Genomic DNA, 24,604 nt, shown 5'->3' with positions numbered 1-24,604 from the left:
TAGGTTTCATTAACAACAAAGTTATCAAAGTTCATTTCCTTTATGATGTTCGTACTCCCCTTCTAGCAGTCATCAACCTTCATTTTGCCGACAGAGAGTGCAACATAAACATTAGCTATCAGAAGTTCCCAGGAGCTATATGCCACTCTTGTCGTATCATTGAACATCCTCTCGGCCACTGCCCTGATCAAGCACCAGAACCTCAATCAGACGAAGATGATGACTCTAGCTACGAACCTATGGAGGATATTGAGGAAGATCACCAGAACTTCATTCCGGAAGAACCAGTGCTTAGGGCACCACCATCATCTCCAGTTCAGCCCAATAACCAAGTTAGTTTGAGGATTTCAACCACTGGCAAGAGAGTTCGAACCAGCTCCTCCCATCTGTCGATCAGTTCTTCCGATGAGTCCCCTCAATCCCCTCGTCTCCGAGCTCAATTGGTGGACAACTTTGAAGCTCGACAACTTCTTGAAGAGTCTAATGTGCTTTACCAGAGCCTAGACATAATCACCTCTCGGGGTGCGGAGGGTGCCTCTAATCCACCTGTCTAGTCTTTTCTGTCTCTTTGATTGTTGTAGGGTCTTTCTGTCTTTGTTTTGTTTTGTTTATTGTGGCGGGTTTGTGTGTTGTTAACTTCTTTTGTTGCTAGTGTCCTGGTACAATCGCAAGAGTAATAGTCCCCTCGGGTTGATAGTGTGGTGGCTCGGTCCACACCTTTTGTTTACTTTTGCTTAGTGTACCAGGACGGGTCGTGGGCCTCTTGCGGTTTAGAGGGCTTTCTGACTGTTTTGTGGAGGTGCTTCTAGTTAGTGGAGGCGCCTTCTTTTATTTCGTTTAGCCTGTTCCTGATTGGTTTTTAGTTTGTTTTTGGTTTTTATATTCTGTGGTGGCGCCTTCTGTTTTTTTTCCTTTTTAGCTTCAGTTTTTTGGTGGGCCTGGAGTGGCGCCTTTACATTGTCGTTCTGGCCTAGTTAGATGTCTCCCCTCCGGTCTGACCCTTCTAGAGACCCGCCCATTAACCAACCCGGTCCCAAATTCTATTGACACCCCCCACTTAGGCCCCTTCTCCATTCTGGCCTGGAATGTTCGGGGGTGCGGCAACTTTCTTAACAGGAAACACTTATGGACCATGATCAAAGAGCACAACCCCGACTTGCTTTTTCTCTCTGAGACGAAATGTATGAATACAAATATTGATAGACTTCTCAACCTTCACAAAAGTTACCAGAAGGTCACGGTTGAACCTATTAACAAAGGTGGTGGTCTGGCTCTCTTCTGGAATCCGGACATTAACCTTAAAGTGCTTAATGTGACCCATAATATGATCCATGTGTCCTTGAACCTTAATGAATCCGGTGAGGACTTGCTGCTGTCGTGCTTTTATGGTTGCCCCTATAACAAAGATAAGCTTAAACCTTGGGAGGCTCTTCAAACCACTTCCCCTAGTCAGCCGACCCCGTGGTTAGTTATAGGAGACCTAAACACCATCATGTATCCGTCTGACAAAAACGGCCCTCCCAAACCTCTCCCTAATAAGGCCAAGCAGATTGTGTCCATTATTCATGAGATGGGGCTTCACGACTTGGGTTTTAGTGGATCCCCTTTCACCTGGTCCAACCGTCAATTTCAAGACAACTTGATTCAAGAGCGTCTCGATAGAGCTTTAGCCAATTTGCCTTGGCTTTCCTCCTTTCCTTATTCCCGCATTAGACATCTCCAGGGAGTGGGATCTGATCATCTCCCTATCCTACTTTCTACCACCCCCCATCCTCTCTGAGTACCAAGCCTTTTAAATTCATACGAACCTGGATGTCACACCCAAGCTGCAAAAACTTTATCCTGGATAATTGGAATGTGAACTCTTATCTTATCCAACAAAAACTTAATCAGCTGGCAATCAAACTGTCTCAATGGAACAAAACAGTCTTTGGTCATGTCGAGCCAAAAATCAAAAACCTTACGTCCTTAATCCAGTCAACTCAAAACCCAGAAACCTTATTTCAGCTGACAGCCCAGTTGGAAGAGGCTTACAGTCTTCAAGAGAGCATCTGGAAAGAAAAATGCAGGGTGGCTCACGTCCAGCTGGGTGACAGAAACACCAAATTCTTTCATGCCAAGGCAATAACCAGAAATCGGAAAAACTACATATCGTCTATTAAAAGGGAAGACAACTCCTGGTGCTCTGATACCTCTGAGATTTTCAATCTCTTCACCCTCAACTTAAAGAAAATCTCCTCCACTACCTCCCAAGCCTCCCCAAGCATCATTAAAAACCTGTTCACAACCCAGATTTCAGCTTCACAAAATACCATCCTCACTGCCGCCCCTAACAACGAGGAAATCCGCGCTGCCACTTTCTCCCTCAAACCTGAGGCAGCCCTAGGGCCGGATGGCTACCCCCCGTTCTTTTACTAATCCAATTGGGAGACGGTAAAGACGGATGTTGTCCAGATGGTGAGATCTTTTTTTCACTCCTCCCTCCTCCCGCCATCCACTAATCACACTCATATCTGTCTCATTCCCAAAACAAAGTCCCCTCAATCCACTGCCGACTTCAGACCTATCAGCCTGCTTAACACCACATATAAAATTATCACCAAAATCCTGGCTAACCGTCTGAAAATTACTCTCCCGGATATTATTTCACCCTTTCAAGCTGCTTATGTTCCGGGTCGACAAATAACCGACAATATCATCATGAGCCAAGAAATCTCCCACTCCTTCAAGAATAAACATGGTTCTAAAGGTTTTTTTGGTTTAAAACTGGATATGTCGAAAGTCTTTGATCGGGTAGAATGGCATTACCTTGAGGACATCATGGTTAATCTGGGTTTTGATAACCATTGGATTAGACTGATTCATTCTTGTATATCTTCTTCTTCGATGGCTGTGCTTATCAATGGTAGACCTGGTCCTTCCTTTAACGTTTCCAGAGGTTTAAGACAAGGGGATCCTCTATCTCCGTTCCTCTTCGCCTTAGCCATGGAAGGTCTGAGTCGCTTGCTGGATTCCCCTGATAGCCCTCACAAATTCATCGGCTTCTCCATTCCTCGGTCCTCCTTCTCTATTAAACACTTACTGTTCGCAGATGACTGCATCATTTTTGGTCGAAACACTCTGGATAATATCACCAATCTCATCAATATCCTTACTTTATTTGGGTCTGAATCGGGCCAAATCATCAACTATAACAAATCTACTATCTTCTTCTCGAAAAATACTCACCCCAAATTCAAACGTTTGATCACCAAATCCCTTAAAGTGCACCAGGCCACTTCCCTTGACAAGTATTTGGGTACAAAACTTTTCATTGGAGCCAAGAAAAAACAAGCTTTTGAGTCTCTGATTGACCAAATTCAGCATAAACTCTCGAAGTGGCAAACTAATCTCCTCTCCCAAGCAGGCCGCACCGTAGTCATCTCGACTATTACTGCGGCGGTTCCCCGATACCAGATGCAATGCTTTGCCATTCCGAAAGGCATTAGCAATCGCATAGAGACCATTCAACGGTCATTCTGGTGGGGAAAAGCAAAATCCATTCACTATCAACTGGGCTGCTATATGTCGTCCTCGTAAGCTCGGAGGTCTTGGTCTTCGAAACCCTCTTCTTGATAACGAAGCTTTCCTATGTAAACTGGGCTGGCGTCTTCTCAAATTTCCTGATGCGCCCTGGGCTCAATTACTCAAAGCGAAATATTTCCCTAAATCGGCAAACCCCCTTCCCCAAAACACAACCATTCTTGGGTCTGGAAATCGCTAGCAGAGCCTATCGGCAAAACCTCAAATCTTATCTTTTGGGATGTTAACAAAGGCACCAAAATAAGTATATGGGATGACTTCTGGATCCCTAATCATCAACCGCCTATCCCAAACCTAAATAACTGTCCCTACAACACGGTGAACCAATTGATTTCTAACAATTCTTGGAATGCGGAACTGCTTCAGTTATACTTTAATGAGGAAATTTGCAGGGCTATCCTTAGTATCAACCTTCACCCATCAGCGGAGGATGCAATGGTATGGACTCTTACAAAGTCGGGTAACTTCACTATTAAATCTATGTACAGGTATTTGAGTACTGGCAATCAAGATTCTGATACCACTGAATGGTCTTTTATCTGGAACATTCGAACCATTCCAAGAATCAAACTCTTCCTCTAGAAGTGTTGCACTAACAGTCTACCTGTTAAAGACAAAATCGGTAAATACATCGGCAACAGCTATCGATGTGCGTTCTGCGAAGAACGAGAAACTTTATCTCACGTCCTACTAAACTGCAATTTTACGAGAGCCATTTGGTTTCATTACAACACCAGAACTGATGGCATTGGTTCGGTGCTTGAGTGGATTATGTTTTGGTCTTCGCTGGATGATACAACCATGGGCTCCTCGCCAAAATTATGTGGTTTATTTGGAAAGCAAGATGTGATCAATGTTTTGGAAAGAAAGACATCGTGCCTATGCAGGTTATTAGGAACATTCAATGTTATACTACAAGCTTCCACGATGATCGGAGTCCAAAAAGCGAGACCATTCCCCCCAAGTGGCTTCCACCACCACATTCCTTCCTCAAAATAAACGTCGATGCATCCTTCAGCAAGTTCACTGATCCTGCAGGCATCGGTTGTATTATTCATGATGAGAATGAGGATTTTATTATAGCCAAGGCAGAGACCATTAGGGGACAGACGGCGGAGGAATGTGAATGTTTGGCTATCCTGATAGCAGTACAATGGGCAGAGGAGCTTAAAATCTCTCATATCATTATTGAAAGCGACAATAGCAATTTGATCAACCATATTCAGGATAAAAAGAAGGACATCAGCTGGCAGTCTCTACATCACATGGAGCAAATCAGAGCCGGCCGCACCAACTTCGAGCAAATACAATTTCAATATGGCTCGAGGAAGATCAATATTTTCGCAGACGCTTTAGCTAAATGGGGCAGGAAACAAGGGGCAAGTCGGACGTGGCAGTCGATGGAGAGAATGAGATGTGAGCTGAAGTTGTAATTGTTTTTGGTTTGGTTTTCCTTGTTTTTTTCCTTCAACAAAAAAAAAACAAAAAAATAATTTACAACTATGATAACTTTATTTTTCTCTAACTCCTTTACCATATTGGAAGAAAAGAGAAATTGTATTGATTTCCTAGCTATTATATAAGTTGTTTATAAAGAGTTACACAAGGAGAAGTTTTATCTATTTGACAATGTGGGACTAACTATTCTAACATTCTAATATTCTAACATTCTCCCTCAAACGAATGACTTTTGCTAGTGAAAAATTCATGAGTTTGCTATAAAATTCGTAGATGTAGACTTGGTATTGATATAGAGACATCATTGTGAAGTTGCTATGTTGTTGTTGTTTGTTGTTGTTTGGTGTTGTTGTTGTTGTTGTTGTTGTTGTTTGTTGTTGTTGTTGTCGTCGTCGTCCTTGCTTTTAATAGCTCTCACACATGATTATTACCCCATATAAAATGCAAACACTTGATCTTATGATTTTATTCTTTTTCAACCACTAGCAACCACCATTCTTGATCTTTCCCACCTCAATTCTTCTCTATACTCTTCTCTCTTATCTCCTCTTCATTTGATCTTATGAAAAGTAAGGAACAATAATAGATTACTAAAGGAACAAACATTTGAGAGTTCTCATTATGGATATAAGAAGTATGAGTAAATCAACTAAGAGGATGAATTTGCTTGCCATTAACGAATCCACAAACATGTTTACAAAAACATCAAAAGAAAACCCTCTATGAGAATAAGCTTCATTTATTTCACACATTATATCAAACATGTGGTGTGCATCATTTAGTAGATCAAAATTTTGGACAACTATATGTATAGTTTCAAGATAAACATGGGGTAAATAACTAGTTTAAGAAAAGTCCATGAAATCTTTCCCCCTCTCTAAAAGCTTTCCAATTTCTTAAGTATCAAATAGACCTTCATTTAAATGACCATTGATCCACATAGATTTCATGTTGTGGGAAACTTGAGGCATATGAAATGCTTGAGATCTTTTGATTTCTTTAACAAATCACTCTTGTTTTGATTTCTTCTTCTTGTTAATCTTTAAAAAGTATTGAATAATGATTAGGTTTGAACAATAGAAGAGAACTACTCTTATTGAAAAAAAAAATTAAACTTGAAGCAAAAAAAAAACTAAAATCCGCGAAAGTCCAGCGGACGGTAGTCATTAATGGGACTACCGCCGCCGGCAAAGCGGAAGCCTCTATTGACTAACTATTCCCAAGAAAGAAGAACTAGGCTCTTATACCATGTAAGAAAAGAGAAATTGTATTGATTTCCTACCTATTATATAAGTTCTTTACAAAGAGTTACTCAAATGTGGGACTAACTATTCTAACATTCTAACCAATGGTTATTTTATGCCCCTTCTTTATTTATTTATCAAGGAACTATACGAAAAAATATGCAAATGAATTGCTTTTGTAAGGCTGAGAGTTCAACGAGGGATAAATCGGCATACATAAAAGATACACATAATGCACACTTCTTCGTACCTCCACTGTATAGTACAAGAGCTATTTTGAGTCAATTAATGCCGAAGAACCTGTTTCCAGCTGCCATGATCTTGCAGGAGAATAAAGGAAAGGTTTGGGTGGGATTTGCAAAGCTTCGAGGCTTCCTTCCAACATTTCCAACACTTTACTCATTGAAGGCCGACTAGAAGGATTGATTTGTATGCACCACAAACCCACAATTATCATTTTCTTTGCAACAACTTGTTCGCTCTCTTCAATCGTAATCCCTCGCAGCCCAAGTCCCTCCTCTAGGTTGAGACGATCGTAAATCCAATCCGGAAAGTATAGCTGAGAAGAATGATCCTTCCCCACTTTCACATCAAAGTTCTTTCTACCCCCTACCATTTCTAGTATCATCATTCCGTAGCTGTAAACATCTGACTTGTGAGAAACTTCTCCAAAGTTTCTGCTAAATATCTCTGGAGCAATATAACCCGCAGTTCCTCTTGCATCCAACATCGATATGATACTCTCTTTTCCAGGACACAACTTTGCGAGTCCAAAGTCTGCAATCTTTGGTGAGAAATCCTCATCTAAGAGAATATTGTGAGGTTTTATGTCAAAATGTATTATTCTAGTGCTACAACCACGGTGTAAGTACCCGAGTCCTCGAGCAATTCCAATTGCGATTTCGTATAATATTGTCCATTCTAAAGATGATTCTAATGAAATATTTTTGTTGTAAATGAATTTGTCAAGAGACCCATTGGGCATGAATTCATATATTAGAGCTCGTTTATCTTTCTCATAACAGAAGCCAAGTAGACTTACGATATTAACGTGGGAAGTTCTACTAATGCTTGCAACCTCGTTCAAGAACTCTTCTCCGTTGTTACTCGTGGATTTATGTTTATCGGACAATATCTTAACTGCCACCAAACGGCCATCCTGAAGTTTTCCTTTGAAGACAGAACCATAACCGCCTTCACCAAGTTTTTCTTTGAAGGAATTAGTCATTTTATTGACTTCTATGTATCTGAATCTCTTAGGAGCAAACGATTCATTATTTCTAAAGAAGATCTCCAGATTCTGGTTATGATTGTTCTTATTGGTTCCCTTCTTCCATGGGGGCAACTTCCCGAAGCGAATGACTACAAAAACCAATATGCTTGCTGTAATTAGACACCCACCCACTCCAGCTCCTATTCCTGTGACAGAATAACAGAGACAATTTAATATAACGAACAAACATGTAACCAAATCTTGTAACAGAAAATCATTTCAAATGTAACGTCCAAGTATGTACAATTACATTCAAACAGAGATGGGTTTTACGAGTGTTTACCTATTTTAACTTTCTTTCGGGTAGTGCGCTTCTCTGCAGAAGTCGTGAAACAAATAACAGGATTAGTTTTTATAAACTGATGACTATGTCATAAACGATTTGATTAATATTATCTACATCTTCTAACTATGTACAAACTCCTACGAAGCAATAAATCTAGAGAACACGGTAGTAACATATACATAGGGGAGAGAAACAAAAAAGTGATTTTTCTTATCCATACTGTCTATGATCGTACCTGGTTCTTGGCATTCAAATTGTTGAGTTATATTATTAGTTATACATTGACCTCCGTAATTGTGACAATTGAGACAATCACTCGACACATCCCACCCGAAGGAAAATTCAGCAGTCAACAGAGCAAAAGGATTCTCTTCCCAAACATGAGGAGAGGGTGGTTGCACAATTAAGGGTATCTGAATAACTGAACAAGGAGGGTTATCATTCTCACTGATGAGACTAGATGGAAGCTGATCTGGATAACTATAGTGAAGAACAAAGTTTTCTTTGCATTTTGTATACGTATAGAACTTAACACTATCGTTTCCATGGAAAGGACGATTTTTATCAGAGCATCTGTACAAGGTGAGGTTGTGGGTTGTGGATACAAAAGAAACGGAGAGCGAGGAAGCAGGTAATTCAAACTTGTAGTCCAGATTGCAGCTATTCGAACTCAATTGATGTTGGAGTAACTGGTCGTGAAGTACTATTGAATCGTTGTAGAGGATATTTTTGACATCATAACTTCTTCCTCCCTGGTGTATTTGAGGTGGCTCTGCCTTGCAATCTACAACTAATGAGCCAGTCTCAGGATTGGTGCCATTGGAGATGGGGTAATCAGCTCTTCCTAAGCTTCCACATTCAAAACGTGAACGATTGAGTCTTTGTTTCGGTTCATCGTTAGCTAAGATGAGGTATGGGAGGAGTAAAGAAAACATGCATTGGATAACACAAGTAGGAATATTTTGAATTTTCATTCTTTGGTTAACGAAAACTTCTGAAAACAAGATTCAATACTGAAACACAAGAATATATATGAAAAGAGGTATTCAAATTAAAAACATGACAGAAGAATGGGAAATAACTCTTCAACTATGGTTTCTGACTAGCCATAGTGTTATCTTATCAGTTGATATGTAAGATTGACTTCGTGACTGAAGACTCGAAAGACTTGGTGAAACATCCCTATCCACCCCTTCTTTGATATTTTTTAAAATAGACTTGACTAGTCTTCAAATCTTTCATCTTCCATTAAAGGCTAGTACTATCACTGGTCCTACACTCCTTTACCTCATCACCTAATACAGTTCTAACTAGCTTTGGTTTTTAACAGCGAACCACACAAGAGCAATCAAACAATTCATGAAAAACAATAACGGTGATTTTATAAGCGATGAACCGAATTTATTAGGGAAGTGGGTATGGAGATAAAGTTTGGACAAGATCTTGGAGATATAGTGAGGTACAGTTTGCAGAAAAAAAATGTTAAATCAAGAATTCTAGCACAAGTAGTAGAGCATCAAAGGTCATTTCATTGATAGTAATGAGTAAGTATTTATATGTTTGTACAAGGAGAAAACTTTACATGATTAGAAATACGGAAAAGGGAAATATATTACAAAGATGCTAAATTGGAAGGAAACTAAATAGTGAAACAAAATTCTTCGTATATTGTAGTTGATTGATGGAAGAAGGGAGATATTATTCTTGACATTACTTCAATACCCCCCCCCCCCCCCCCCCCCCCCCCCCCCAAAGTTGGAGTTGGGGAAGAAATCTGAGTCAAGCCTAACTTGGAAGTTAACCGGTGGAATTGGTTAGAACCAAGAGGGTTTGTGAAAATATCAGCAACTTGATCTGCTGAGGGAACATGAGAGATCTGGATAAGACCACTTTCGAGTTTCTCGCGAACAAAGTGGCAATCGAGTTCGATGTGCTTCGTTCGTTCGTGAAAAACTGGATTAACAGCGATATGCATAACCGCCTTATTGTCACAGAAAACCTGAAAAGGTTCTGGAATGAAAATCTGAAGGTCCTGAAATAGGTATTTCAACCATTGGAGCTCGGCAGTAAGAAAAGCAAGAGCACGATATTCTGCCTCAAGAGATGATCGGGAGACTGTCGGTTGTTTCTTAGATTTCCAAGACAACGGACTCGCACCAAGCATTGTGAAAGTAGCCGGTGGTGGAACGACATGTAATGGGGAAACTGGCCCAATCAGAGTCAGCAACACCCGAAAGTGTCAAAGAGCTAGAAGACGAAAGGAGGATCCCATGAACGAGGGTCCCCTTCAAATATCTTAGCACTCGAGTCGCAACATCCATATGTGTTGAACGGGGATGTTGCATAAATTGACTTAAATAATTCACTGAAAAAGCGATATCAGACCTCGTTACAGTGACATAGAGAAGTGGACCAATGAGACGTCTAAATGAAGTGGGATCGTCTAAAGGTGTACCGTCCGTACGTAACAGTTTCAAATGTTGTTCCATAGGAAATAAACTCGGTTTTGCACCGAGAAGTCCAGAATCACGGAGAATGTCTAGTGTACTTCCGTTGACAAAGGAAAATACCCTTAGGAGACTAAGCCTAGAAAGTATTGAAGTCGTCCGAGATTTTTAAGAGAAAATCGTTTCTCAAGACGTTGTCGAAGGGAGTCAATTTCCTTGTTGCCATTGCCTGTAATTATGATGTCATCTACATAGACAAGAATATAGATAGCAGTCGGACCCTTAAAATAACTGAAAAGAGAATGGTCTGGCGATGATTGAGAAAAACCTTCGGCTTTTAAACCAGAGGAAAATTTAGCAAACCATTGCCTAGAAGTTTGTTTCCAACCATATAATGATTTGTTAAAGCGACAAACTCTAGTGTCGCCTTTGTTGCTAAAACGGTAAAACCTGGAGGAATGGTCATATACACTTCTTCTTCCAAGTCTCGTTGGAGAAAAGCATTATTGACATCTAACTGATGCAACGACCATTCTTGGATAGCCGCAAGGGATATGTAACGCCCCAAATCTAGATTTCCACGTCGGCCGCCATGAAAACCTAAACTCAAAGCATATCTCCGCAGAACAGTAAACATAGTCGATATATCCATCAAAAGAGACAAATAATATCAAATGTGAAGCTCATAAGAATCAATAAATCATCTAAAAGAAATCCATTAAAACTTTCTTAACTCAAACAATGTTACTAAATCATCGACACGTAGGTCGGACAATATCGAATGAAATAAATAACTGTCTAGGGGGCGAAACTCCAAATAACTACCTAATCTCGAAAGCGAAAACTAAGAAAAAAACTCCGAGCTGACGAACTGAGATCAAACTGGTGGCGCTCCCCGATCTCTATCACCTGAAAAATAGTAGGCTGGGTCAGAACCCAGCTAGTAAATTTCTAATTACCTAAGGTCTAAATAGACCAATTCAACACAAAACCAAGTATCGAACAACAGAACAATAATAACAGTCCATTATGTTACACCTTTCGTACCAACACAATTGAAGTCAACCTGTTACACGGTTGAAGAGATTCATACAATAGAACTTCCCTTTTGGAGGGGCATAACCAATTTTGAGGTCCACAAGATAGCGTCACTTGCCATTCGTGTTTGCATCGACTTAAACCTCTCAATAGACAAAGGATACCACCCAAAAAGGGGATTCGTGCAACACGAGCACGGTGCAACACGAGCACAGTGCAACACGAGCACTTTACATATGAGCAGGAGGCGAGCCAACCTCTAGTTGGTAATTACTTCTCAAACTAGAAGTATGTGGTCCACAAGAATGATCTTGTGTTTGCGTCGACTTAGACCTCTTCATAAACTATGGATACCTCCCAAAAAGGGGATCCGTGCAACACGAGCACATATGAGCAGGAAGCGAGCCAACCACCGATTACTTATGGATTACAATAACCTAAACACGAATAATCATTAGCGTCTAGGCTACTGCCCGGATGTATTTTCTACTATGTTTATTGATGAGCCTAGAAAGTTTCCTAAATAGGTCTACACCCGCAAGTATACGGGCGTCAAGTAATAATTCCGGTAAGTCCGGTTCGTTCCTCAAAGACTAAGTGAAATCTATTCTAAAACTTAGAAATCATACATTTTTGTTTGAAAATTGGTTTTGTGGTTTTGGTGATAAAATAATAAAGAACAAAATAATAAAACAAATAATGATACAAGGAACTCAAATGGGGGGAGATGATCTAGGGTTTTTGGAATCCACCGAATAACTTACTTTTAAACACACGAGATCAACTGACTAACTCTCTCGTTTTATAACTCAGAATTTCGGATAATGAACTATCCTAATTCCGGGAGATGTTTTCGATAAAATCGGTTTTTAACTCATGAATTTGTAATTGTCTTATTTAAAAAATGAATTTCTAAACTACTATCTATCAATCAATAAGTATGTACCGTCAAAGGACTTAACCTAAGCACGATACATCAAACCTAAAAGCATAGATAGTGAAAAGATAATCGACTTGACAAATTAAAACAATTTAAACATTAAATCACATTCAAAGAATTAACCAAATAATTTGTGTTTCTAAAAGTTCGAATACGGTTTCATCCTCAATCCTAGATTAAGAGTCTTAGCTAATCATGATCAAAGATTAAAATCAATATGAAGAATAAGAGAAAATGGAAGGAAAACAGAACTTTTCTCACTGATTTTCCCACGGTAGCCAAACGCTCCTCTGGAGAAAATTATTTTCCAGTAGCAACTACGAACCAAACACGGTCTTCTTCTCCAACTAAATCTCCCTCTCTCTCTACTGTTTCTCTCTCTGTTTCTATTTCAATATGAATCAGCTAACACATGGAAATTGAAATTGAAGATTGTATTATATAAAGAATTAAATTACAATCCTCTCTCTCTATATACAAATCACTCTCACTCTCTGTTTGTGTTTCTCAATTTCTACTCTGTTAGTACTCTCTCTCACAAAAAGAACTACACAAGAAGAAGAAAAGAAGATAGATGATTCTCTGATTTAGAAAAGAGGAATAAGAATACAATTCGAAACTCCCTCTCCCCTTCTCTCTCTAATATTTCTGTTTAATTGAGCTCAAAGAGGATTTGATCCCCAAAGATGAGATCATCTCTCCCCTCTCTGTTCTTCGCTTTTTATAAGTGAATAAAGGAGAAGAAAAATAGTAGCAGCTGGTCCTCATTCTCTAAATAAAATCTTCATCAATCTCCATTCGAATCTCTCTTTCTCTGTAAGAATCTCTTCTAAAATCTTATCAATCGAATCTCTCCAGCTGCTCTCTCTCTCTGTCTCTCTAAGAATAACACTAAACTTTCCTTCAAAATCTTCAATCAGAAAACAACCCACGATCTCCTTCTTTAATTTCTGTTTTTATAAACAACTTTCTATTGTCCATCTCTCTCTAAAATCTGTCACATAAAATCATCCTTGCTATTCTTCCCAAATGCCAAATATCTCTATTGAAATCTTTCTCTGAAAATAGCAATTGAAATAATCTCCCTTGTTATCTTCTTCAATAAAAATATTCAAACCTCTCAAAGAATAGTAAAGATATGAATCTCCAACCATCTCTTTAAGAAATCTTCTCTCAAAATTAATCTTCCATCACCCACAATCAACTCCCTGTTTTATTTTTTTTTCTTTTAAAGAATCAAAGAAGAAAATCTCTCTGGCTATCTCCCAAAATCTGCTCTTGATTTATTTCCATCTTCATCCACTCCTCTCGGTTCTCTCTATCTTTCCATTTAATAAGAGAAAGAAATCTCTTTCTCTTTTAAATGGAATTATAAGTTTGTTTCCATTTGAGTTTAAATGAGATAAGAGTGAAATATAGAAAGAGTCTTTAGGGTATGGGTTGTTGGTTGTACCTTTGTGATTAATTAGGTAGGAAGCCACCAGTACATGGCGTCATCTCCAGCTATAAATTGGAGGGAGCAGCGATTCAGTGCTTCGCGGAGTACCAACTTAAAGTGCGTCACATGGGAGGCAACCGTTAGATTTAACATACACGGGTTTTGGACGCTAGGTGGCAAGCGGGAGTACCATAAGTAAGGCGCGCACATGTACCTAATCGTTCTGCAGCACCAATACCGAATGTTCTCCTATGCAGCCCACCGACGTACCGAATATTTATCCCACTGCCTCATATTGCACGCCACGTGTCACTGACCTTGACCCTCTTTTGACCCGACCTTTGACGTGATCTATTTTGCTCGTCCGGACTCCGATTTAACTTCTGTTTTCACCTACGGATCCGTCTTTGACTCTACTTTTACCTGATCATCAACATTGGCTAAAATACCAGAATCTCCAAATGACCAAATTACCCTTTTGTGCGTCTTTATCTCGTTTTTAACCATTTTTCATGCTCAATTGCATAGAAACCACCTGAGTAAGAGAAACAAGCAAATCATCAGAGTAACCGCTCGAAAGTGACTAACTAACCCGAGTTAAGAGATTCAGATGAGACATTTTCATGGCTCATCATTTATATAATCCTAATAGTCTAGGTTGGTGTCCGGGTATATACATACCCCATTAATATAACTATAATCGTCTAGGGTTACTATATTGTTGTTGTAAATAGTTTCTAATCATAATGGATATCTATTGTATTATTAATTGGTTCTAAGTTGATGATAACCTAGTAAACAACAATGGTTCAAAGCTATTATTGTCTTACTATCCAAAACTAGGTTAAAAATTAAAGAGGGCTATGTAAACCCTAGGGAAGAAGAAACCTACCTGATAATGTAGTACCAAGAAGAAGAAACTAAACCCTTTAGCAAACCCTTTCAAGATCCTCCTTTTTCCTCCTTCACTTTCTCACTCTAGAATCCCTTCTCACAATCACGGGCTGCACCAGGAAGGAAAGAAAAGAATTGTGAGGGATTAAGGGTTTTGGGAATTAAAAGGGATAATGCTATTTGGGCCCCTAATATTTGCTGGTGGCACCCCTCTAAAGTGAGGGTGCTACAATCTCCCCCCCCCCCTAAAAGAAAAATTTCGTCCTCGAAATTTAATTTACCTGTCGAGAGAAAAAGGTGAGGATAACGAAGTTGCATATCATCTTCACGCTCCCAAGTAACTTCCTTGTCATTGTGGTGATTCCACTGAACCTTGACCATGGGAATCGTCTTTCGGCGAAGCACATGCTCTCTACGATCAATGATACGAACTGGTTCCTCTTCATATGATACATTTGGCTGGAGCTCCAAATCATGGTAGTCTATGGCTGAATGTTGATCTCCATCTCTCACATGTTTTCGAAGCATCGAAATGTGAAAGACATTGTGGACTCCTGTGAAGCTTGCAGGCAAGTCAAGACGATAGGCTACTTTTCCCACCTTCTCAACTATTCTGAAAGGTCCAATATACCTGGGAGCCAACTTTCCTTTCTTACTGAATCGTAAAACACCTTTTATAGGTGACACCTTCAACAAGACTTCATCTCCAACGGTAATTTCCAAATCCTTACGTCGCTTGTCAGCATAACTCTTCTGACGACTTTGAGTTGCTTGGAGCCTACTTCGAATCAAAGCAATTTTCTCAGAAGTGTCCCGAATCACCTCTGGCCCTTCTAGTTTAGCGTCACCTGCCTCTGTCCAACACAATGGTGACCGACAAGATTTCCCGTATAATGCCTCGAAAAGTGCCATGCCAATACTAGATTGGTAACTATTATTATATGCGAATTCCACCAAAGGCAAATGATCTTGCCAACTCCCTCCAAGATCTGCCCATCAGTCTGGGGATGAAAAGCTGTACTGAAATGTAAAGATGTCCCCATAGAAGTTTGGAAACTCTTCCAAAACCGTGAAGTAAAGGACGAATCTCTGTCTGAAACAATAGACACCGGGACTCCGTGTAACTGACAATCTCCTTAATGTAAAACTGTGTCAGTCGGTCCCCACTATCTGTCGTCTTCACTGGTAGGAAGTGAGCCGACTTCGTCAACCTGTCAACTATCACCCAAATAGCGTCAAAGCCTCTACTAGATCGCGGTAAACCCGTGATGAAGTCCATCGATATATTCTCCCATTTCCACTCCGGAATGGGCAACGGTTCCAAGAGTCCGGATGGATGTCGATTTTCCGCTTTCACCATCTGACACACATTACACTTCCTCACATACTCCGCAACATCTTTCTTCATCCTTGACCACCAGTACTGCCTATTCAAGTCTTTGTACATCTTGTTACCCCCGGGGTGAACTGTGTACTTACTTCGGTGTGCTTCATCTAATATATCTCGTCTCAAGACCGGATCTGCCGGTATATATAATCTCCCTCGAAATCTCAATCCGCCGTCCTGCCCGGTACTGAACTCAGTCTCAGTCTCTTGCATTAATGAAACCTGTTTCTAGCACCACTCATCATCAATTTGGGCATCCACAATACAATTCAGCAAAGATGGTCTAACAACCATACTACCCAGAAATAACGAGTCAACTCCTGACCCAACCACGTCAATGTCGTATGTTGCTACATCCTCCAACATCTTCCACTGGTTCATCATCAATGTTGCCACGATACCCCTCGGTTGTCGACTTAGTGCATCGGCTACCACATTTGCCTTACCCGGGTGGTATTGCAACGTGAAGTTATAACCCTTCATCAACTCCAACCACCTGCGCTGACGCATGTTCAACTCCTAACCGAATGAGGAGGCGCTGACTCAATAAAAGGCAAACGAGGAGAATCAACCGAAGGCGAGGGAGAAGACTCACCAAAGCTGGAGGTGGAAAAATATTGTGTCGCGACGGAGACTTAAAAGTATCGGGAGAAGGCACAGGGTCATCCAAAATATTCAAAGGAGTAAAACTGTGTGAGTCAGATGAAAGGTCAGTAACCGACTCAAAGGAATTTTGTTTTAAAAAAAAGTTACATTTGGAGTCATAGAGAGTTTTAGTCTTTAGGTCATAAATGGTGTAACCCTTTTTTCCATAAGGGTGCCCGATAAAGATTCCTGGTTTAGCTCGCATATCAAATTTGGTAGTAGCTTTGACATTATGAGCAAAACACAGACACCCGAAAACACGGAAGGTCGAGTAGTCCGGTGGAGTATCATATAAAACCTCATAAGGTGACTTAAGTAATAAAATTGGGGTTGCCATCTGATTAATTAAGTAAGTTGTCGTTTTTAAACATTCGCCCCAAAAAGTGTGTGTGTGTGTGGGGGGGGAAGGATTAGCTTGAAATCGCAAGGCACGAGCGACATCTAGCAAGTATCTATGTTTGCGTTCAACGACCCCATTTTATTGTGGAGAATGAATGCAACTGCGTTGGTAGATAATACAATTCGCCTGAAACCAAGACTGTAAGTCCTTACTGAGAAGTTCAGTTCCATTGTCGGAATGAAAAGTCTGAATATGGCAGGTAGAGTTGGTTGCCAAATCAGAAGAAATGGACTTAATAGTCTTTTGATATTTGTTTAATTGTGAAATTGAAGAAATATTCTAAATATTTCTTAGTCTCAGACTTGGATTGCATAAGAATGTCCAAGTATATCTGGAATAGTCATCAACTAAGGTGAGAAAGTATAGCTTATTTGTGAGCGAAAGAACAGGAAACGGTCTCCAAATGTCAGCATGAACTAATTGGAAAGGAAAAGTACTAATTGTTGTACTTTTGTGAAAAGGTAATTTAGTTTGCTTAGCCATAGGGCAAATGGTACAGTCATGCGTGGAATCGAAGCGAATAAAATCAAATCGTTAAGATAAGTGTTTGAGGCGATTCAAACTTGGATGTCCTAGTCGGCGGTGCCAAATGTCAAGCGACTTATGTAGAGTAAGTGTTTTAGAGTTACAACGTAAAATATAGAGGTCGCCAACCTCATCAGCCCGTCCAACCAGGCGGGTTGTCAAAACTTCCGTAAAGACACAATGGGAAGGTGAGAAAGTCGCAAGACAATTTAAAGATTTATATAATTGTCGTACAGAAATCAAATTAAACTTGAAACTAGGAATATGATAAATATTTTCGATATGTAAAGAGTCAGAAAAACTACTTTACCGATATGTTCAACAGGAAGGGTACTCCCATCAGGAATTTGAACGTGAAGTGATGGATGAGCAAGTTCGTGCGAAGTAAAACACTGTAATGAAAAACAGACGTGGTTTGAAGCTCCACTATCGGTAATCCACGAAGTAGGGTGGATGGAAATAATAGTTTCCGAGAAAATTGTCGTAGCCATAGGACTAGGGTCATCAGTATCTATACCGGAAAAAGAAATCGATCTCAATGAAGGAGAAGGAATATAAATCATAGGTCGGCAAAAATTAGTAGAAAAAGTCGAGAGAATGAATTATAAGAGTCTGCTAAAGAAAAAGTATGGGAAATAGGTTCAAGAAGTGATAACTCAAGTAGCATTGTCGGTAAAGTCGACAAGTAAGTCATTGACGAAGAAATATCAAATATTGACTGAAAGAGCGACAACAAAAATAATGTTGTGTTTAAAGTTGACAAGAAAATCATTGTCGGAATGCTAAAATAGTTGATAAAAAATAACAACCAAAATGATGGTGATTCGTCAGACATGATTAAAGGTTGTCTTAGAAAAATAAAATAATCACCGAGTTAGAAGTCCGGAAATAGGTCAAACAGTGAAAACTATATAAAATATAGAAACTGATGAAAGCAACAGTTGTGTGAAAAAACAGAAACTGTGACAAATAAAGTATTGTGACAGTGCTATGCGGGACAGAAAATTCTCAATAGTATCGTCACAAATAGGAAGAGATGGTTTGATCAATTTATGATCGAAAAAAAATGTCTGCAAACGGATGATATGGTCTTGAGAAGGTGGTTGCTTTTGTCAACAGTGTTATTCGGAATACTAAATGATTTTAATCAAACAGTAAGTAGTTTTAAAATCAAAACATTAAGTAGTTAAAACACTATGGTTTTAATCAAAACATGAAGTGGTTTTAATCAAACAGTAAGTGGTTTAAATAAAAGATGATAAGCTTTCCTGGATAGTCTAGTGAGAGAAGATTTTGTAAAGGAAATCTAATTAATAAGAGAGTAAACAACAGAAGCAAGTCGGTCTAGGGGTGTAGAAACAGTCGTCGGCGTCGTGGTTGCAATGAATCGGTGATTGTAGAAGCAACGATTCTTGCGTAGATGTGGCCGACTGAAATGAGCAAAACCTAGAGGTTGTGCGAAATCGTTTCTTCTCTCGGGAAGAAGAAAGTGAGTAGGGTTAGGGCTAGACTTATTGGGCTTCAAAGTGAAGTAAACACACTTCAAAGAGAGGTTAAACTAAAGGCACCTCTCGAGTAAAGTGGACTGTTTAATGGGTTTGGTTATGAACCCAAGTCGAACTACGAAGACAGAGTCAAAATAATGGTCACGAAATCGTGTTCTAACCTATTGTTAGATCCGGAAAAGAATGAAATGTAAATTAAATTATCTAATCTAACAAACCAATATTTGCTGTAAAACTAGATAAAAAAATAGAAGAAATCGAATATGGACCTTTGTGTGCGGAGAGAGAAAAAATAGATAATGGTAACAAGAAACAATAAGAATCCACAATAACGCCGAAGATAAATCCTTTGAATGTTGATAGAAGAGCAACGTAGCGATGACGAGAAGAATTCCCAAATAATTATCGGAAGAAAGATGAAATCCTTAAGCTCGTGATGCCATGTTAAATCAAGAATTCTAGCACAAGCAGTAGAGAATCAAAGGTCATTTCATTGATAGTAATGAGTAAGCATTTATATGTATGTACAAGGAGAAAACTTTACATGATTAGAAATACGGAAAAGGAAAATATATTACAAAGACGCTAAATTGGAAGGAAACTAAATAGTAAAACAATATTCTTCATATATTGTAGTTGACTGATGGAAGAAGGGAGATATTCTTCCTTTATTCTTGATATTACTTTAATAGGAAAAGCTTGTAGTATTCGAAAGATTAAGAATACTAGCACGACTTTATTAAGAAAGTGGGTATGGAGATATGGTGAGAAAAAGGATAGCACCTAGAGAAAGGTTATTCAAACAAAATATGGTGGACAAGCTCATGCATAATCTCATGTGTTTGTCACATGGTGTAGGTAGTTGGAAGAGCATTTCAAAGAACTTTAGCATGGTGGCAGCTCACACGTCAATTGAAATTCACAATGGAAAATCACATAGGTTTTGGGAGGACCAATGTATAGATAATGAAACTCTACAGAACAATTTCCCCACTCAAATAAAAAAATTGTTGTTTGAGAGATACTATACTAGGTTATGGTAGTCTCAAGGTGTGGAACCTGGGACTAAGGAGCACATCTACAGACTCGACTTTGGAAGACATTGCTAGCCTTCTCGAGTACATTGGAGAACCTCCAACTCTCAATGAATTGTCCATTTCCAACCATCCACATTGGATAACTCTTTTTGGGTTATCGACTGTCCATTTCCAAAATTCAAATGCCATCCACATTTGATAATTTTTTCAGCTTTTGGAAGTTTGAGAAGTCTAATGCTATGAAAGGATTCCTTCAACAGATAACTCCCTTTACCATTTGGTGGTGTGTTTGGTTAGAGAGGAATAATATTCTTTTTCCTGATGTAATTAACTCCTCCGATAGACTTATTACGTTGATCAAAAAGCCACCATTATCAATTGGGGCTCGCGACTGTTATCAAGAGAGAATTAAGAAAATTAAATTGTATTGAAAGGAAATCTATTGCTTGATGATTTTACAAGGGAATAATAACCTCTATTTATGCTATTGTACAATAGATTTATATAAAGAAGGCAAGTTGTCACTGACTGTAATTCTTGGATGAAACGAAACCATATATTTGGTAAAGGAAACCATGTATTTGGTTCTTTAAATATGATGAGGATAAGAGACAATCTTGGTGATCCATATCCTTTATTTATTTCAACACTCCCCCTCAAGTTGAATTGTGGGATTTCCAAAATTCAACTTGTCCAAACACTTGTGAAGGATTCTTTCGTTAACTGATTTTGTTAAAATATCAGCAAGTTGGTTTTCTGGTCGCACAAAGGGTAGGGTAATGATCTTTTCTTCCAGCTTCTCTTTGATGAAGTGTCGATCTACCTCTATGTGCTTCGTTCAATCATGTTGTACTGGGCTCTCTGAAATTTGGATGGTTGCTTCATTATCACTTATGATCTTCCTAGTTTCTTGTGGTGGATATCTTATCTCAGTTAAGAGATTTCGCACCCATAGTATTTCAGTTAACCCCCCTCGCTATCCCTCTGAATTCAGCTTCAACACTTGAAAGAGCCACTACCTTTTGTTTTTTGCTTCTCTAATTAAGTCACGAGATTTCCACCAACCAGGGTAAAGTATCCTGACGTTGACCTTCGATTTCCTTTATCTCCTGCCCAGTCTGCATCAGTGTATAATTGAGTTTCTAGATGCCCATTAGGTCTGAACAAGACTCCATGACCAGATGTTCCTTTGAGATATCTTAGAATTCTTAAGACTGCATCCATATGAGCACTGTGGGGTTGATGTATAAATTAACTTACCACTCCTACAACATATGCTATATCAGGCCGAGTGTGTGAGAAAATATATCAGTTTTTCTACCATTCGTTGGTATCTTTCTTTGTCAGCTAGCTCTACTTTTTCCTCCATAGAGCTTTTGGTTCACAATCATAAGAGTATCTACTGGTTTGCAATCGATCATTCCAACTTCTGCTAGTAAATCAAGAACATACTTCTTTTGACACATGAAAATTCCCTGTTTCGATCTTAGAACTTCATTTCCAAGAAAATATTTAAGTCTCCTAGGTCTTTCATTTCAAACTCTGTAAACAAGTTTTTCTTTAATCTGGCTATTTCTTCATGACATTACCTGTAATAATCATGTCATCAAGATAGATTATAGGACAGGTTATGAGGTTGTTTCTCTGTTTCAAGAACAACGTATGATCAGAGTTACTTTGCTTAAACCCATACTTCTTTATGGCTAAGGCGAACCTGTCAAACCATGCTCTGGGAGACTGCTTCAAACTGTACAGAGATTTTTTTAGAAGGCATACTTCCTTTTCTTCAAAGTTATTTGTGAACCCATGTGGAACTTCCATATAAACTTCTTCTTTAAGCTCTCCATGTAGGAAAGCATTTTTTACATCCAACTGGTGAAGTGGTCAATCTTTATTTGCTGCTATGGAAAAGAGAACTCTGGTTGTATCAGTCTCGTCTTGATATCCTGTAAAATACAAAAAGTAGGTTGCATGAGGACTGAGCAATTTAACTCTTTTGTTACATGAGTTATTGATAAGAGTTTATGTGACAAGGAGGGAACATAGAGACAATTAGAAAGTTTAAGTGTTGGAGAAATTTCAATTGTTCCCCCGTTTTTCACATTCATTGTTTCTCCATTCGCTGCTTGTATATATGATTTTGTAGACTTGGTTGATGTTACAGCTGATAACTCGTAACTCATGGTGTCAGTGGCTCCACAATCAAATATCCATGATTGTTCTTGTCTTCTTCTAATATAACTTTTAGGAGGTAAATTGTAATTAAATAGAGAATAAGAATGGGTTTTTGAGATGTCTCTCTCAAACCCAATACCTGTAGACATTGAGAACCCCCATGCTCTTCTTCATCATGCACCATAGCCATTCCCCCAAATCCACTACTGTTCCGATCACTATTATAGGTGTTGGCGGCTTCATTGTTGCCCACTGCAGAAGACGCTTTCCCTGTTTTTGGTCTAGTATTTTTTACTCCTTTTTTTGTGATCGTCAGACCACCACTCGGGATATCCGACAAGCTTAAAACATTGCTCTTTGGTATGTTTTGTCATACCACAGTGAGTACACTTAAGGTGAGACTTGTCCTCTTTGGTTGATGGTCTGGGTTTTTTTCCGTCGGATCGACGGTGACCCTTTGTTATGAGCCCTATTCTTGTTTGGGAGGCACTCCTTTCCAGCAACCACTACCAGCGACATACCCATCTCCTTCATAACCTTGAGAGCAGCTGCACTTGGTTGTTGGTTAAACGGAGAAATAACCTTGGTACAATCAGCATTAGAAGAACAGTGACAAGTTCCTTCCAACCACCAACCTAGCTCCAGCTTATCAAGCCCCAGTGATATCGAGAAATTTGAATTTAAAGAAACAATAGAAGAATACAAATGTTTACAGCTACTCTGGCTCACTTTGGCATAACTCATGAAATTCTTCCCATTCTCCTCATTCTGGGATGAAAAACAATACGGACGAGAACAGAATCTGGAATCGAATAGAGTGCCTAATAAAGCTTCTGGTATTATGCATCCTTGAGGTGGAAAAGTGCAGTTCTGTAAGAGTAGGACATTCCGCGAAGTCAGGGCAAAGTTTCTATTGTGGAGTGGACTCAATGAACTTATTGAACGGTTGCAGTTAGAATCCATCTCCAGGAGAATATTATCAGAGGTTACATTCTGAACCCGGAACTCGCCGATAAAAATTTCTCCTTTGTTGCTGCAGTTAAGTTGTATCTGGCAGCCACTGGAGAACCCGAATGGAAATGGAAGATGATTGGGAGAGGGTCCTCCAGGACAAGTTTGGTCACAAGGAGAGCGTTTTGCTGTGATCATTGATATGACAGAAAACGTAAATAAAAAGTGAAGAGCAAACTCAGGGTGGGCTATTTTCATTGTTCTTGATAAGTGATGAAGAACCAAAATGAAATGATATGGAGGATGAAGGAGCTTCACTTGAGGGGCATGTTTAATCATTCAGGGAGGAAGAGAGGGCTGGATTATTCTTTAAACGCTTAAAGGCTCAACAATTTGATTGTTCTGATACCAATATTGTTGATTGGCTCGGTTGACAAGTTAAATATGACTTTTAAACTTGATCAGAAAATAGATCATACATATTCAATATAGTTTTACGACACATTGTCATAGATGGAGAAAGCTTCGATTGAATGTTAGACTTGTTCTATTTAGTAAGCTTCTCTATAAGATATTTGGAGGACACTTGCACACCCAGAAGATATGAGTAGATGTGATATAATTAAAAAAAAAAACAGTAACAAATCAAATTTGTTAAACTGGAGTTTTGGAATACTTGTTAAAATGTATTGACTTGGAAAATTTCAAAGTGAAAAAATGACTGCATTTATCATAAATATCATGAAAGAGATATTGATTTCTTTTTATCTCGAATACTAGCAAACAGTTAGCAGTCAAATACATTGCTCTAGTTTACTAATTCATGATTAAAGAAAAGGATCAAGAAGGTAGAACAGGAAAGATTCAAACTTATCGCGAACACAGATATATAATCACATATGTTGAATTACAATTGGGAAATATGACTATGAAAGGCAAAGACTTCTGACTTTGGAAAAACAATAATCACTTGCAATCCAAGCTACTTTTGAAGCTACATTTTGAGCTCAGGAGAGCAATCGTATTCTACGATGTTTATTAGTATAGTTTTTAATCATTACAATAGTTCAACACTTCAATTTGGGATAGTACGTTTATAACTCAGTAAGCTAACTATCAATCAAGGGGTATACCTCTTTGGGATGCTATTTTTGTTGCCGTACACTTTGAATTATTTTCATACAATAGGAACATACATTCTCTATCAATCAATTAAGATCTTAAGTCTTAACCATTTTAACTAGTTAACTACATAACTAGTGATATACTTCAGGACGGTCCAGCTCGGCCCTGTCCATTTAAAGCAGACCGGACCCTTCATGGGCCAAACCAGCCAGGGTCAAATTCCGACCCCTGATGGGACTTTGTTTTGAGCCTGG

General features: G+C 39.0%; 1 protein-coding gene across 1 annotated transcript; it reads right to left on the bottom strand.

The window, feature by feature from the left end:
- Positions 1–6,034: 6,034 nt before the first annotated feature.
- On the bottom strand, positions 6,035–9,013 carry LOC147563465 (PR5-like receptor kinase). The gene is made up of 3 exons (XM_086638156.1): positions 8,079–9,013; positions 7,841–7,873; positions 6,035–7,703 (listed from the first exon to the last, which is right to left on the bottom strand). The coding sequence occupies exons 1-3, from the start codon at positions 8,815–8,817 to the stop codon at positions 6,556–6,558; spliced, it is 1,920 nt and encodes a 639-aa protein (XP_086494282.1). The 5' UTR covers positions 8,818–9,013; the 3' UTR covers positions 6,035–6,555.
- Positions 9,014–24,604: the final 15,591 nt, after the last annotated feature.

This window comes from Eschscholzia californica, unplaced genomic scaffold (genome assembly GCF_041429995.1).
Source record: "Eschscholzia californica isolate CP2 unplaced genomic scaffold, dmEscCali1.0.p SCAF_1, whole genome shotgun sequence".
Lineage (NCBI taxonomy): Eukaryota > Viridiplantae > Streptophyta > Magnoliopsida > Ranunculales > Papaveraceae > Eschscholzia > Eschscholzia californica.
This window is presented reverse-complemented; position numbering and strand designations above follow the sequence as displayed.

Coding starts and splice junctions, on each gene's coding strand:
- LOC147563465 (XM_086638156.1), bottom strand. CDS start 8,817: ATGAAAATTCAAAATATTCCTACTTGTGTTATCCAATGCATGTTTTCT. Junction 7,874..8,078: donor ATTTGAATGCCAAGAACCAG/GTACGATCATAG, acceptor CGACTTCTGCAG/AGAAGCGCACTACCCGAAAG. Junction 7,704..7,840: donor CCGAAAGAAAGTTAAAATAG/GTAAACACTCGT, acceptor ATTCTGTCACAG/GAATAGGAGCTGGAGTGGGT.